This window comes from Leptinotarsa decemlineata, unplaced genomic scaffold (assembly GCF_025532065.1).
Source record: "Leptinotarsa decemlineata unplaced genomic scaffold, Ldec_3_MD MMD2_tig00000035_RagTag_RagTag, whole genome shotgun sequence".
NCBI classification, from domain to species: Eukaryota; Metazoa; Arthropoda; class Insecta; order Coleoptera; family Chrysomelidae; genus Leptinotarsa; species Leptinotarsa decemlineata.
This window is the reverse complement of record NW_027412540.1, coordinates 8,605,000-8,622,469: the sequence shown is the minus strand read 5'-3', so window position 1 is coordinate 8,622,469 and position 17,470 is coordinate 8,605,000. Positions and strand designations below refer to the sequence as shown.

General features: G+C 31.9%; 1 protein-coding gene across 2 annotated transcripts in view; it reads left to right on the top strand.

Moving 5' to 3' along the window:
* Sec24CD (COPII coat complex component secretory 24CD) overlaps window positions 1-17,016 on the top strand; it is a 34,435-nt gene extending 17,419 nt beyond the window's left edge. The window contains exons 4-13 of one of the 2 annotated variants that reach the window (XM_074171828.1): window positions 443-969; window positions 1,067-1,231; window positions 3,258-3,468; window positions 5,689-6,008; window positions 7,717-7,923; window positions 8,292-8,579; window positions 10,019-10,187; window positions 10,863-11,468; window positions 12,457-12,650; window positions 16,332-17,016. In XM_074171828.1, the coding sequence (XP_074027929.1) occupies window positions 443-969; window positions 1,067-1,231; window positions 3,258-3,468; window positions 5,689-6,008; window positions 7,717-7,923; window positions 8,292-8,579; window positions 10,019-10,187; window positions 10,863-11,468; window positions 12,457-12,650; window positions 16,332-16,472 (2,828 nt within the window). In that variant the 3' untranslated portion in view covers window positions 16,473-17,016. Of the gene's footprint in view, window positions 1-439; window positions 970-1,066; window positions 1,232-3,257; window positions 3,469-5,688; window positions 6,009-7,716; window positions 7,924-8,291; window positions 8,580-10,018; window positions 10,188-10,862; window positions 11,469-12,456; window positions 12,651-16,331 lie in introns of both variants that reach the window. The other variant, XM_074171827.1, reaches the window with a different exon arrangement.
* The last annotated feature ends 454 nt before the right edge of the window (window positions 17,017-17,470 follow it).

The following is a 17,470-nucleotide window of genomic DNA, read 5'->3' as shown; positions in this document are numbered from 1 at the left end:
ACCTTACCTCTCTGCATTACCTTACCTTACCTTACCTTGCATTATTATAAACTAGGGGTGACACTTGCCCAACAAGAAGTGTTGGGTAAGTTGGCTTTTAATAATAGTCATTAAAATTCTTTCTCAATATCATTTATGAATATAAGCATTGTTGCATGATAGTTTTCCAGAAATTCATTTTCTCGGAGTTGCAAAGTTTTTACAAGTGTTTTTCTGACAGAGCAGTATATTTTAATTCATATATGTTTGTGAATTATTTTCAAGAACTGCCTTTTCATGTATTCTTTTGTTTTCGGTGTAAATGAATTTACAATATTAATTGGATTATAATAAAAAAATAAATAAAACGGTACCAGCAAATTTCTTTGTTGCTAGTAATAATTTTTATTATTGAGTCAGTTTGTACCTCAAAATTATACATTTTCATTTATTATTTCAGTAGGACAAAATCCTTATCAATTTGCATCAGGACCCTATCCACCAGGGGTGGCGTATCCGCCACAAGGTCCCCAAATGCCTGCACAAAGCAGTCAATCACAGTTGGTTTCCAATCAGATAACAAACCAAATGCATGGGATGAGTTTAACAGGACCTAGGCAATATCCTGGAGCATCAGTGAAAAGCACCATCAATGGAGATAGCGGTCCCCACATGCCACCACCACTCGGTCAGTCTGGTTTCATGAATGGTCAGCAAACGAGAGGTCCCCAACAATTAGCAAGATATCCACCAATGCCTGGTCAAGGGTCCATGCCTGGACAAGGATCTATTCCTGGGCAAGGATCTATGCCTGGAACAGGACCTATGCCTGGTTCAGGGCCTATGCCTGGACCTCTATCCGGAATAGGTTCTATGCCTGGACAAGGCCCTATGCCGGGACAAGGACTAGTAGGATCTGGTTATCCTCAACAAAACTACCAACAACCGCAACAGAATCGAAAATTAGATCCAGATCAAATGCCTAGTCCTGTAAGTTTTTTTTATATCTCTGACATTCTTGAGGAAATATTTGTTCATCATTGCTGAATCGAAAGTGGTCAAATCACTAGTCATTATTTATTTATAGATTCAAGTAACACAGGATGATCAGCAAAATAGATCTGGTGTATTCGTCACCAATCAAAAAGGACTCGTTCCTCCACTAGTTACCACCAGTTTTGTTGTTCAAGATCAAGGAAATGCTAGTCCAAGGTTCATTAGATCTACAATGTATAATGTACCAATTTCACAGGTAAACATTACTTTTTTAATATGAACTAAACAGTTTGAAAACATTCGTAGCCATTTGATTGCTTATTGTTGATAGTGTTGACAATTTGGAAAAACTTCAAAACCAGAAATGAATCTGATAACTTTCTCAGATAGCTAAAGCTGTCTCTTGGTGATTTCAGTGAAATCTCTAACCCGAGATGACCTGACCGAGACCACAAAGTGCGGCTGGTTTCTTTTGAAGAAATCGTGCCTTTGTGTTAATTCTGCAAGAGAGAAGAGAACTTTATTTATTTAGTAGGACATATCCTAATATAAAATAGGGATACAAACATGTTTCTAGACTAATAGTAATATGAAGAAAAGAAAAAAAAGAATACTAAAAATAAAATAATGTAAAGTATATAAATTCGTGTGAATGGGATTGAGTATGTTGAAATACATTCTGGAGATTTATAGTGACTGGATATGACAGTACCATGCTGATCATTGCCTGAAATTAACAGTAACGTGTCATATAGATTGAGAAAATCACAATCATGATAGTACTGTATATCGTTGATATAGTATAGGGATAATGAAGAACCCAAGACACTTCCCTGTGGTACACCGAAGTTATTGGTGATGGAGCCCTAGAATACATTTTCCACTTTGGTGATCTGTTTGCGATCTGTTTGGTAGTTCCTGATCCATTTCAATACAGTACCTTGTATACCAATTGCTTTTAACTTATCAATCATTTTTTGACAATCAATAGTTTCAAAAGCTCTCAAGTCCAAGAAAACTGCAACTACATGATCACCATCATCAATTGATTTTTTTCCATTTTTTTATGGGTAACTGCAGTGATGCTTCGCATGAATGATTCTGTCTAAAGCCTAATTCTTCGCATGAATAATTCTGTCTGAAGCCTGATTGACAAGTCATTAACAAATTATTTTGTTCAGATAATCAAGTAATTGTTGGTAAACAGCTATCTCCAGCACTTTTTCAATACCAGGTAATTTATTGATTGATCTGAACTCCCATGCTTTGCTAGTGTTTGCCACCTTCTGAATAGAAGGTTAAAATACTTGTTTTCAGCTGATTTGGAAATGTGCCATAAAATAGTGAGATATTGATAAAGTGTAATAATATATTATCAATAACCTCAAAAGTCTGTTTTATGCATTTAATGTCATTGATTTCACTAGCAATGTTGTAGTAGTTCATGTTTAATTGTAGAAAGCTCGGATAATTTAATTTGTTTGACTGTTAACAGTAGTGAGGCTATTTCATCTTGGGGAATTTTCAATTGATTTCAATATTTTTTCAATACTTTCAACGAAATACGTATTGAATAACTCAGCAAGGAACGGAGGAACTTTCAAAACTGTTTCAACACTGAAAGTTTTCTTGTCTTTTTTTATATCATTTGAAATGGGGGCAGTAGAGCCAAAAAACGAAATTCGACTATTCTAGTTTTTGACAAATATTTCAAAAACAATTACTGATATTCTCGATCTGAAATGAAATTATTCTGTCTGTCTGTTTCTGTTTGAAATCTGTTTTTCCGTTAACCAGCTGCCGCCCCCATACGAACGACAACTCTCAGAAGTTGAGAAACTTGTGCGAGCTAAGGACTAACGAGGTCTTACCTTTCAACGTGTGATTCCTAACACTGTTGCAGAATCATTCCAGCTTTAACCAGATAAATTCTCTCTCGAGAAAAATATCTGGTCGAGGCGGGATTCGAACACACGACCTTCCGATCGTGAGTCGGACGCACTATCACCGCGGCCAATTCCACAACTAATTCCCCAAAATAGTAAACATTTGACTCATTTAACTGACCTTGTAGGTCTTACTATTTCTGAGATAGCAATAGTGGGGTCAGCTAAAAAAATGGCCTGTATATTATAAATGAAAACTGTCTCAATTCAGGAAATCAACAGGAAAAATGTAACAATGTGATTGAATATTTTTGAATATTTTCAAATTGGCAACATAAGAATATAACAATTATGTATTGTTTTATTATTGACCTACTAAATTAGAATTGATTTTAGGATATTCTCAAACAAACATCAGTTCCCTTTAGCGTAGTGTTGAGTCCTATGGCTAGGCACATGGATCAGGAGTATTCCCCACCAATAGTGAATTTTGGTGAATTAGGGCCTGTTAGGTGTATACGGTGCAAAGCCTACATGTGTCCATTTATGCAATTCATTGATTCAGGAAGAAGATTTCAGTGTCTTTTCTGTATGGCTACAACTGATGGTGAGTTTGACAAATCAAGATTAGTTCATGTCTTGTTTTTTTTTGAAAAATGTTTCAAATTGTATCATAGTTTACAGGTTTAACTCAGTACACCTCGAACTTCACTGTTTAAGAACTCTTTCATTTGGAGAACTGCATTTATGTGGAGTAAACTTTCTCAAAACGTTTTTCAAAATGAATTTAAATTCCAGCAATTCGCTACTTTCGCACAGGCACCACTGTTAGAGCGCCTTAATGATTTTCCTGTAGTGCTTGTGTTCTGTCATCTTGAAAAAAAAACAACTCAATGAGGTACTAAGCTATCAAAAGTTTGCTGTTTTTCTTATCTCAATCATGTAATGCAGTTGTTACTAGAAGCTGAAAACCATACTTTCGAAATATCAACTTTACAGTAGAAAAACTGTAAATATTTTTCTTATTATTGATGATCTTTAATTCAGGTTGAATTAACTTCTAAATATCTTATCATTTTATTATATTCAAATTACAACATTATTTAGAAGAACAGTCATCAATATTTATATATTTATTTCAGGAATTTGTCAAGCGTCCAATAATTAAGTGAAAACACTTCCTGCAACAGAACAAGTTAGCATCTGATACTAATTAAAACTTTTAGCCATCTTCTGACGATGCTAACTCATATTCAATATATTCATTTGTTGCCAATCCAGAAAAATTAATCAAGGGGGTAAATTTTTCTGTAGGGGTTAACAACATATATTTTAATGTAGTGACAGGCGGCACCTTCATCATCAATAAAGTTTTGTATGATTCATCTGTATACTGGATGTTCCATGAAAACAATGATGATTAAGTTTTCCACATAAAAATGAATCACTATGTGAGAAAAGAATTTGAAAAATTATCTCAGTGGACCACTACGTAATAGACAGAAAAAAATGTTGGCTCAGCCTTTATATAGAAAAATCTACAAAATACAATAACTACAATAACTGAAAGAGTATCAGAAACCTTTTGGAACTAAAACAGGATATTGGGCTTAGGTGAAAACACCTGCTTTAGTGTCCGACCGAAACTGGTTTTTACGACCGAAACCGAAAACGAATTTCGGCGACGGTCTCAGTTTCGGCCGAAACCGAAACTTCCTTACAAGGATTATGTTTTGAGGGAAAAATAAAGAAAACGTTATAACAATCAGTCAGTCTTTATTTTTTTATCTTTAAATCAGAATGTTATGCAGTCTTCGACATTTTTACTTATTGATAATCAACATAACAAACCCTTATTAAAAAAAAAAACATTATTTGCACCTTGAAAATACTTAAAATAGAGGAGGGGTTTATTTGAGTAGGTGAAGATACTTCTTTTGAATATTGACGGTTTTTCAAAAATATTAAACATAAAATTACTTATTTAAGTTGTTACCTAATATCACAATAGGTACTTAATATTTATGTAACAAACAAAGTAAGTCACAAGTCATGACATTATTAGGCATGTGGACTCGGCAAAATGTCTTTGTCTCTTGTATGAAATTCAACGCGCCGAACATGACCGATCACAGCGCGGGATCTCCTGAATGCAGTTTCGATTTCTGTCGTAGTTTCGGCAGGTTTGCCACCGAAACCCGTTTTTTTGCCGAAACTCAACCGAAACCGAACTTTTGGTCGGACACTAATCTGCTTCACTGAAATTTTTCAGTTAACTTCTGCAGGTGATCTTTAATGTATGATTCCACTTCCGAAATATTTTCAGAACGTAACATTAACTTCATAAACAGATACAATTTACTGATTCAACAATGAAATCACTCTTGAACAATAGTTCTTTGGAGCTCTCTGAATTGTTTCACTTGAAATCAGTGTGGAAACACTTGTGTGAGTGTACCTGGAAAGTACACTCACACACATCAATAGATTTGCTGATTCAGCTGCAGAGATACATGGAAAACGTACAACAAAGGCTTGATAGATTCTGCTGTTCATTTGAAAAAATGTAGTATGTTTCTAAGTTTGTTATTCTATCCAAGCATATTTCTTCACTTTTCATAAAACATAAAACATTCAGAATTTTATTCAACTTGTGGAAAGTATACTTTGTGAAATATCCTGTTATTAGTTCTCAATTTGTTTAGGTTTTCATTATTTTCCCTCACGATCTTCAATAATTTTTCAGAAAAATATTTGCAAGTAATGTCAAAAAATCACTTATGTTCCATGGCAAATACTCAATTTAGAACTTTAAAACTATTTTCAGTTCCAACGGAGTACTTTCAACATCTGGACCATACTGGTCAACGAATGGATCGCTATGAAAGACCCGAATTGGTCCTCGGTACCTACGAATTCGTTGCAACAGCAGATTATTGTAGGAATAATACTTTGCCAAATCCGCCAGCCATTATTTTTCTTATAGATGTTTCTTATAACAATATCAAATCTGGCATGGTGAACCTTTTATGTTCCCAGATGAAAAACATCATTCAGAATCTACCTGTGGATCAAGGACAAGAAAAAAGCAATATGAAAGTTGGATTCATTACTTACAATAGTTCGGTTCATTTCTATAATATAAAGGTGAGTGACATAATTTTAAGTACAAATTTAAAAGAAAAGACATACAGCTACTTATATATCAAATTTTAACCACAGGATAGGGGCATATAAATTGAAAAATTTCTGCTCCGATCTGTTATATTTGACAAATCATGATGAATTTATATTCCAATGTATACAATTTCTGAAACATTGTGAACCATTGTGAATTACACAATAAAAAAGAAAATAAACAAGCAGAGTATACAAATAATTCATTCTGTTAGAAAAAATCACAAACATTCGAATTTGAATTTCAATTACATAAATACCATCCATGAGTCAAGTAAAAAAACTACTAGTTAAATCACATCACTCAAAAATTGGGAAAAATCAATATTTCATTCAAGAGTTGAAATATATAATAATCTTCCATTGAAACTAAAAATAAATTAAAAAATAAAATTCAAATCAGAATTGAAAAAATTTCTGTTTTCTTTCTACAGTATGTGCCGTACATATAATTATTAACTTAGTCTTCAAATAACTTATTCAATTAGTACTTTGAATGTATCCCTGTTGAAAACATTCTTGTTTCTTGGGGTTAATAAATATCATTATTATGATTATTATATAAATGAAATTAAATACATTTAAGTACATGCATAGAACTACAATTTTTATCTATACTAATATATGGAAGCTGAAGAGTTTTTTGTTCGTTTATTCGAACACACTAATCTCTGGATTTATCATTCTGATTTTAAAAATTCCTTTCATGTATGATACTCACATGCACCGGAAAGGTAATAGGCTAAAGTAACTAAAATATTATTTAATGTAAGCTTAAGCTACATATCTGACCAGGATGCAATATATTGCACTTTGATACTGAAAAAAAAATCAACAAAAAATTTGTTTAATATGTAGCACACACGCACACCTGAATATGCATTCACCTAACAAGAAGAATTCATTAAGGCTTTTGCGGCCAAGATTTTCAGTATTACGATCTTCATTGTTAAAACATCAACCAACCCTTCTATATTAATTTAAAGGTTATAGTACTCCAAGGGTTGATTTTGGGATACTCTTTGGTGAGATGACAGTTTTTTTGGTCTTCAATACCAAAAAAACCAAAGTACTCACTTTCAAATGTACCTACTGTATCAAAGGTGTTTTTTGGGGAGGCTACTATTGAATATACATAGCTCTTTCACAAAATTCTCAGGGATAAAGGTAGGTGGGATGCTAAAATTTGAGAAAAACGTAACAACTATCTGAAATGTGTTATCACCATCATCTGTTGCATTTACTATAACTTGTGTGAATAGCTGTGGTACCTCAAAAGACCAGGATTATACACATGCTACAAGTATGGCCCTCTGATTTGAGAAATTTTGCAATTTGCAAGTTTTTTGGCAAGATATTGGATATTATTTACAGAATATTTTACTAAAAACACATTTTTTATATATTTTAACAGCTTGCTACTATTACTACTATTGCTACTATTTTCTCTCAACAACATTCTTTTACAATAAAGTAATCCGTGCCAGTAATCTATGCCTCTTGAGTTGTTGCTTGCATATAACAATTTACATTTAATATTGTTTATTATATTGTACAATTATCAGTAAGCTGAAGTTTCTCCTATTTCATTGGATTTTTAAAATAATTTTCTTTTGAAGTTTTTTTTTTACTTTTCCTATGTAGCCAGATTCTTACAGAAAAATTCATTTCATTTCAGGGTACATTGGCAGCTCCTCAAATGTTAGTAGTGGGAGACGTACAAGAGATGTTCATGCCCCTTTTAGATGGATTCTTGTCTACTCCAGAAGAATCTGGTCCAGTAATTGATGCTCTTATGGAACAGATTCCATCCATGTTTGCCGATTCTAGAGAAACAGAAACCGTATTGTATCCAGCAATTCAAGCAGGATTGGAAGCACTTAAGGTAAATTTATTAATCACTCTTGTCAAACAAGCTAAGTAGAGAATAGAAAAGAACATTTTTTATCATAATTGTCCAATAGAATTTCAAATGAAATTTGTATTCTCATAGTTTCGAAAAAAAAATTGAGTTTCAATTGTTGAATGTCTATTCATTAGAATAAATTTTATTTATACTGAATGAAATAGAGGAGATAAAATAACGATCCAGGAGTTGTCCTGATACTTTTCAATATAGGTAATTGAATTCATAATAATTGTTATTTGTTTTGAGTCAGAAAAATAAAAAATTACCAAATAGTTGATACAGACTACACAATTTTATTCGAACATAACTTTTTCAACTATTATTTATCAACATTGATGTTACAGGCTTCAGAATGTGCAGGCAAACTTTTGGTTTTCCATTCCACATTACCATCTGCAGAAGCACCTGGCAAACTTAAAAATCGTGATGACCGCAAAGTACTAGGAACTGATAAAGAAAAGACAGTTTTAACCCCTCAAAGTCAGGTTTACAATCAGTTGGGTCAGGATTGTGTTGGAGCTGGGTGTTCTGTAGACTTGTTCATATTCAACAATTCATACATTGACATAGCTACAATCAGTCAGGTTTCGAGATTGACAGGTGGAGAAGTCTTTAAGTATACATATTTCCAAGTAAGTGGATCTTGTTATTTGTTAATATCACAGCTAAACTGAAAGAAACGTAGCTGACAGGATTTCAATCAAATTATTCAAGTTGCTATTTGAATCATTTGATTTCTTTCAATTTAATAATTGATGAAAATCAGAACATTAAAAGTTTATTAATTATGAGAGGTGAAGCATATAATATTTTGATATATTGTGTAGCAGTTCCGTGAATGATATCTGATTCAATTTCATAATGAATGTTTGGAGTACCAACTGAATAAAAAATAGTGTTTTTTGTATAATTCAATGTTCATATAAAAGTAGTTTTTTCGAGGGGTCTTTTTCTTCCAGTTTGTGTCTGAAAGTTACTTATTTACATGAATTAAGCATCTTTGTATAGAGTTTATAAAGATGGAGAAGTAGAAAACCAAAAACTTTTTTTCCCAAGTACATACTATAAAATAAAATATTTGAAACATCTATAAATTATGACCAAAATATGTCGGGAAAAATAATCCATTATTGTAAAATAACCACCACTCCAAAATTAGAAAATTAGGAGATATGTTATCAATTATTATAAAGTCTACAAAAAGAAACTTAATTTTGTAGTGTTTGGGTTTCTAATCGATTCCTTAATTTAAAATGAACTAAACCAAATGTGGAGAATACTTTTTTAAATTTTGTGTTACATTTCACTGTATCTAGTATTTTTAAATTGTATTGTTCATGTTTATTTGTATTAGGCACTATTTTTTGTATTATGTATTCACATTCTGTGAATAAATATAAAATAAATGAATATGCCACTCAAAATGTGACAATTTTTAGCTCAGAGGGACTCAAATCTATACGAAATGTATTACAGAAGTTACATTGGGCAAAGTTACCCCCAATTGTTAGGAAACATTATTTGTTTAATTACAGAACTATAAAAATTATTTGTGTTTTTTGTCACTATTGAAAAAAGATGTAGTGTAAGGAAAATGAGATCTTCAAGCATTTACGAGTACTTTAATTTTGTCTATTCGACACAGCTTAGTAGCAGTAGTAGTTGATTGTTATAAATATTCATGGATGTATTTCTCTGCTCATTGAAAAATTTGTTCACATATCACCATCCCATTGAAGGCTAAGACGCAAATGACAATCATCTCATCAGCGTTGTTTTCACTATAGCGTAAATTTCATAATAATTTCTCAGGATAGATATAACGTAATTTTTTTTTGTTAAATGAGGCCCTGCAGGCAAAGTTACCCCAACTTACTTTACTTACCTTACAAAACCATTTTGTTGAAAGAAACCGAGATTTGGAATAAAAAGTGTTTAAAATATCACAAAGTTCATTTATTTCAGGTACTGAGCATACTCGGTTGATGCTATAGTACTAATGCTAAGCACCTGAAACATATTCATCAATTATTAATACTATCCAAAAACTTGTACAAAAACCTTTTTTTAGGCTGATATCGATGGCGAACGACTCATCAATGATATAATCACAGATGTCAGTCGACCAATAGCTTTTGATGGTATCATGAGGGTTCGGACATCTACTGGAGTTCGTCCTACTGATTTTTATGGTCATTTCTTTATGTCTAATACGACAGATATAGAATTGGCATCCATTGGTGAGTGCAATATTATATAATACATTTTTCAATTTTAATTTTTTTACTTGAACTCTTCAATCTACCAATCTCTTAATCTACCAAAAATGTTTAAGAGAAAGTATTTTATGTACAAGTACAATTCAACTATCTGGATTAATTCTTTGATTTTCATTGAAACAATCTTGAGAGATCAAATCGTGAGGTGTAGTTTTTGAAATTACTGTGGATCTTCATCAAGTAACGGCCTAATCAATCCGGAAAAAAAACAATTGAATGGATGAATATTTAAATTTTTTTACACTGGTACATGAAAGTCAACCTCTATTGAAATATGACAATAGTTATTCAACTTATCCAAATTCAATCAAAGAAAATGTTCATCTTTTTTAAATTTCAACTAAAATTGTGAAATAAATCAATATATGTTTGAAAAAGTAGTAAGGAGTCGAAAAATTTTAAATATTTTTATCCAATTCATTTTGCAGCAGTTTATATGAGAACTAATAATTTACGTTGAATTTTGTAATAATTCTTTCATGAGAATCTATGAGATTATCAGTTTGTGAGAATCACTTCACTTTAGCAATTATATTATTACTATTGAAGTACATGGGAAAAATGTGTTGATATAAAAATGAAAGAATTTAAATACCTCTCTTTTTGCAAGTTTCAATCTATATTTCTACTTTCTAGATTGTGATAAGGCAGTAGCAATAGAAATAAAGCATGATGATAAACTATCTGAAGAAGCAGGAGTTTACCTGCAAGCCGCCTTACTCTATACTTCATGTTCCGGTCAAAGAAGACTGAGAATAATAAATCTTTCCCTGAAAACTTGCTCACAAATGGCTGACCTTTATCGTAGCTGCGACCTGGACACATTAGTAAATTACCTGAGCAAGCAGGCAGTATATAAATTACTGGACAACAACCCCAAATTGGTAAAAGATTCTATTGTGAGCAGGGCAGCACAGATATTAGCGACTTATAGGAAGAACTGTGCAAGTCCCAGCAGTGCTGGCCAACTGATTTTGCCGGAGTGCATGAAGTTGCTTCCTCTATATGTCAACTGCCTCTTGAAAAGTGATGCTTTATCTGGTGGATCTGAAATGACGATTGATGACAGATCTTTTGTCATGCAGGCAGTAATGACTATGGACATCCCTACTTCTATGAATCACTTTTATCCTAGGCTTATTCCAGTTCACGATATTGATCCTACAAAGGAACCAGTTACTATTCCACCACCTGTTCGTTGTAGTATTGAGAAGATGAACGAACAAGGAGTTTATATATTAGGTGAGTTCATTTCATTTAAAACTTCATTATTAGTAACACAAAGGCGTGTGGAATGATAATTTTTCCTAGTAACGTCTTGTATTAACAAATGTAAAAGTGTTTTCACTTTTCAGTGAATGAAATTCATTGCAATTCAACATAAAATATTTTTTGTCCCAACTCATTTCATTCGATGGTTATTTTTCAAAAACTTTGTTTCATTTTCGAGAAGAGACATTTTTTTGACAATTAAAGATATTGTTTCTTGGATCATTTACTGCAATGATCTTTTTGGATTGGTTTTTGAAACACTAGTTCTGAAATTTTGGTTGTGAGATCAAGCAATATTTTTGATTTGTTCTCTATTTTTTTAATCAGATTTCTGAGACGACACATTCTTTTAGTGTTTGTTCAATATATTTTACTGATGCAATATTCATTTTATGGTCACCAATATCAATATTTTTTTGACTTGATATTAATTGAATCAGAATAATTGTTGATATACTTTGAATTTCTTTGGAATAAAGTTCAGCAAAAATGATGGAACACTTTTTAGAATCTGCTTTATACTTTTTATTTATCTTCTTCAAAATTTCAACACAAACTTTGCTCCCACTGCTTCTCGAGAAGAGAAGAGTGTTCTATATGCAGTGTTTGTGTTGGATTAGATACGATAATCAAATTTTTTTTCTCAATTATTTTCTGTGAACACTTCAACTTTGATTTCTTTACCATCTGGAAATTTACCCTTCTCATTTCGGATTCAGGTATATGTTGTGAATATTGTCGGAATCTTTCATTTTTGGAACTAGTCTGCTGAATAGTTACATGTAAATTTCTGTGATATTGTCATGAAAATGTCAGAAAATGAATAAATACCAAACTTTTCACAGAACTTTTCATATCTCTGATGATGTTTGTAGATATTCAAATATTTCGTTTCATTTCAGATAATATATATTGATGAACATAATGAAATACATTAACACTAAATTATTTGTTTCAGAAAATGGAATTCACATGTTCCTTTGGTTTGGCTTAGGCGTAAATCCTGAATTTATTCAAAAAGTATTTGGGGCTCCATCAGCCATACAAGTTGACATCGATAGGGTTGGATTACCGGAACTAGATAATCCCCTTTCCATAGCTGTTAGGACTATCATTGATGAAATACGAATAGAAAGGCATCGTTGTATGAGAGTGAGTATAAAATATGATTTATATAAGTTGAAGCTTAGTTTTGATCTCATTTTTCAATCTCATATTTTTCGAAATACATTTTTCAAATTTACAAACAATACCTCACCAATAATGAAACTTTATATCAGACAAAAAATTCAGCTTGTTGCAATTTATACAATTTTTTTCATGTAATGCTGATGATGGCAAATATAAAAAAGGGGACATGATGAACAATGAAATAAAATAACGAAACTCCACTTAACATATGCAATATATTTAAGTAAATAATGAAATATTTTCTATTTGGTGGTAGATGTTGAAATTAATAATGTGTTGAATAGTTATGTCGACATTTAGAGGTTGTCCTCGGAATAGAGCACCCCATACAGTTCAATTTTACCTAGGATTGTACTTTCAGAAGAGATAAGTACATGGAGTGTACCCGGGATCCAACCCAATATCACTGATTTATACGTCATATTAGTAAGCTTAGGATAATTCTTTCGCGACAACCTGTTTTACATTCAAAAATGTTTTACATTTACTTTTAAAGCCAGTTGAAGTTTCAAGTTGAGTATTTCTCCTTAGAAAATGATCTTATTATAATAATACATAATATTGACAACACTATTCGTTTGTCCATATAATTAATCTTTTTTCAACATTTCCTTTGTGTTGAAGATGAGTTGGATCTATTTTATTTACTCATTTATTAAAATGGAAAAATCGCAATTGTAGTGTAGCATATGATAGCAGAGATGTAAAACACCAAACTTATCAGGGAATCCTTAATTATTTCTTTTTGTTGAGGTGTTTAGTGAGAATCAAGATTACCCTTACGAAAACTTCATTTATGGAATTGACCGAAAACTCGACTCATGAGTATCAAAAGTTCAATGAGGGCCACAACATATGTCTGTTGAAGAGCTAACCTTCGAAATCGATCGCCGATAGAGAAATCGCTTCCTTATCTCTCTGCTGCTTTCACTTTGAGCAGGCAACTAAATGGTACTAAAGCCGAAATGAGTTGCATCAATGACCAATGCTATGCAGCACCGTTTTGATTTGTCATAGGTCTCAACAGAGGTAGCATTCAGGTTGTGGATGCAAGATTTCTGTCTTAAAAAGAACAATCCTGTGTTAAGTAGTGGCGAGTAAGTAGTTTGTCACTACTGCTAAACTCATTCTATTCTAAGAACAACTTTGAGATTCTCAAAGTAAGAAAGTAGTTGTGAACAACTACTAATGCAGGTTGATACACAGATACACAATGCTCTTGGGCGTTATATCAATGAGTATTATATTGAGTTGACTATACTACAGAAGCATATGACATATCGTGCTTTAAATAAATTTATGATCATATTCTTGTCAATTGGAAAAGTGAATAAGATCTGTTTTTTCATGAATTGAAAAATGAATTGTGATCATTGAAAAAATTTGATATCTGTCTAACTGCAGAAGTACGTTTATCTTTCAATATTTTTTCATTTGGTGCATAGAAATGTCACCGGCATAGGCCGTATAATGAACTCTAGAAATAAGGAATCTATATTGTTCGTGTACAAAATGAACATAATTGGGTCCAGATTAGTTTCTTGCGGCACACCTAAACCTAAGTTCAAAGGTCCAGAATTTATTATACGGATTTCCTTATTCATGTTAGCCTAGTGTGAAACATATCTGTTTCTGAATTTCATTAGTTCGGGCTTTCATTGTCTGTTATTGAATAAAATGATTTGAAATCCCTCAAAGAACCAATAAAAAAGAAAAATTAAAAAAGAATAGCTGAAAATAACAATTATTTCAAGCAAAAAAACCTGAAATGAAATAAGAGTGAAATAAAATACAAGAACAAATAGAACAATTGAACAAAAATTGAAAATAAAAAGTTGAGAGATTCCAAGCAAAGTTACTTCACGATGTTAGAACACTATCCACAGTCGACAATCGTCTTCGGGTGATGGCTGGTCATCAGCCAAAGACGATTGTGGATACTAACAATCAAAATGTCGTGAAGTAACTTGGCTTGGAATCTCTTAACTTTTTAATAAATTGATGGATGTAGCCGTTACTATGTGATAGAAAATCATAATGAAGAAAGAGAATTGAAACTTTCTATGTTTTTTACCACTTTTATTTGTAACTGACTAACTGTATAAGTTTGAAAATGTCCTTTTAGGACAAAACTGCAGTAACACGTTAGTTACAAATGAAAGTGGTAAAAAACATAGAAAGTTTCTACTTAACTTTTTATTTTTTGTTTGATTGTTCAATTTTTACTTGTATTTTATTTCACTGTGATTTCATTTCAGGTATTTTTGATTAATATAATTGTTATTTTCAGCTTTTTTTTAATTCTTCTATTTTATTAGTTCTTTCAGGGATTTCAAAATTTTATATATCAGACAATAGAAGTCCGAATTAATGAAATTTATCATGAAACATTGTCAATCACCTACCTTCAAACAGATATCTGTTTCTGTTGAAATCTGTTTTTTTGCTAACAAGCTGTGGCCGCTCCTACATACGACAACTCTCAAAAGTCAAAACTTGTGCGAGCTAAGGACTAACAGGGTCTTACCTTTTTAATGAAGATATCCAGCTTACCCCATATCATATTGCCGTATTCAAATCACAGAAGATCGCCTCGAGGCACTCATCTGCCTCATTACATCTGATTATGTATAATGAAAAAATAGCAGTATTTGTTGACTTTTCTGCATGAAACCTATATTGCATTTTAGTCAATATATTGTGTGTATTCAAAAATTAAGTGAGTCGGACTAAGACTGTATATCAGAATATTTTTCATAGCCATACAGGACTGTTACTGAATGACAGTTTTCCATTATAGTTGTTTATTTTCTTACGATGATCATCTCTCATGGGAAGGCACTTTTTACAAATGATGGAATAATCAGATATATTAAGGGTTTTATTATTATTATTGTTAAAATTATTTTCAGTATGTGCATAGGAATGTCATCTGCTTCAGATTATTTCATATTGTTCAGTTTATTCTTCAATAAGGATGATAATTCAGTTTCTGTGAATGGTTTCAATAACGTACGTTGTATACACTTTGAAATCATTTTTATCGATATTGATATGTGCAGCTTTACTAACTGATGTTTAACTGACCAAATTGAGCAGTCTCAATGAAAAAATTATTGAACTTAATTTACTGCATGAACTGGAGATAAGATGAGTTTATTCGTGAAATTTCATAATATATACAAACAATATTAATCAAACTTCTGAATAAACTGACAAATGCATAGAAATTCGAGTTTTTTTTATGATGTATGAAAAAACACTTCTAATAAGGAGTTCGGGAGACTTGCTAAACACTTGTTGGGATAGGTTATGTAACCTAACCTAACTTATCCTAACAGTCATTAGGCAGGTCTATATATCAAGAGCGTAAAGGTTCTTGGTGATGTACTCATGAACTGAACTGGTGTTGGATAGAACAAATCTCCGAAGAGTACCACCCTCGGAGGTATCTTCTAAAAATAGAAAAAAATTTCAACCTCCAAAGTCGTTAGTTATAGACAGTGATAATTTTTTCTAACCCAAAGTTTATCATCGAGTAAAAGCCAAATTTTCATAATCTAATTTTCATATTCAAAACTAAATTATAAATAATATGAATTCAAGACTGAATAGTCATAATTTCAATTTTTTCTTTTTCAGCTAACATTGGTTAGGCAACGAGAAAAATTGGAACCTGTTTTCAAACATTTTCTTGTCGAAGATAGAGGCACAGATGGTTCTCCTAGCTATGTTGATTTTCTGTGTCATATGCACAAAGAAATTAGGACGTTGCTGAGCTAGCAGAGGTGATCTTTAGGTTACGGATAAGAGATTTTAAGAAGCTGTGGGAATGTAATCGAAAGTTTGTTTTTGATGGATTTTATAACATACTTCAATTACAATCATCCATTTCCAGACGTGCTGAACAGAATATATTTTATTTTTATTTGTTATATGATGTATATTAGAATGATAAAGCAAGCTTGCCCCAAAGATCATTTTCATGAAGGTAATTAAGTATTATATTTCGACGATTTTGACTTCTTTCTTTACTTCACTACTGAGTATAAAATTCAAGAGAAGTTTTCATTGCTTCTTGAAGGCAGTAAAATGGACATAAAAGAACTGGATATGTTTTTAAAAACTATCAAGTAGCGATGTTTAAATGAAAATTGAACGTTTTACAGTTGCTTTGTTTTGACTTTTATTAATGAATCAAAATTTTATTTACTTTGGGTGCGAGTTAGCTCTAGGAGAGAAATTATTGCTAGATTTATATTTAAGGATTTTGTAACTATATTTTATTTGTACTCTATGGTTATGTAATATAGATACTAATAAATTACATTTGTTTCTGTTATCTACTGTAACTACCAAACCTGAGGTAACAACATTATGGCATGCTAGGGGTGTCCTTTTCTTGCAGTGTTAATTTTGATTTTCAAGAAATCCATAAAAGTGAACGTTCTACTAATAATAAGCTAAATAAAATTAATCAGTGTTTTATTATGGCCGAATTGAGGAAAATTGAATTCAGATCACATTTGAAAAAAACAAAAATGATATCAGAAAATCAAGCAAAAATGTACATAATTACCCGAATTCCAGTAGAATGCTATAGACCCAGTACTCCACTAACCCCACTTCTGGGGGGATGATGGAATCATAGAGGGAAGTTTTGGATGTGCCGTGAATTTTCTCGATAATCGACGTCAATTTTCATGGAATTTACCGCTTTTGGCCTATCAGACTGTCGACGTTTCGCTTGTTAAATCATGATAAAGAGAAGTTTTGTTCTG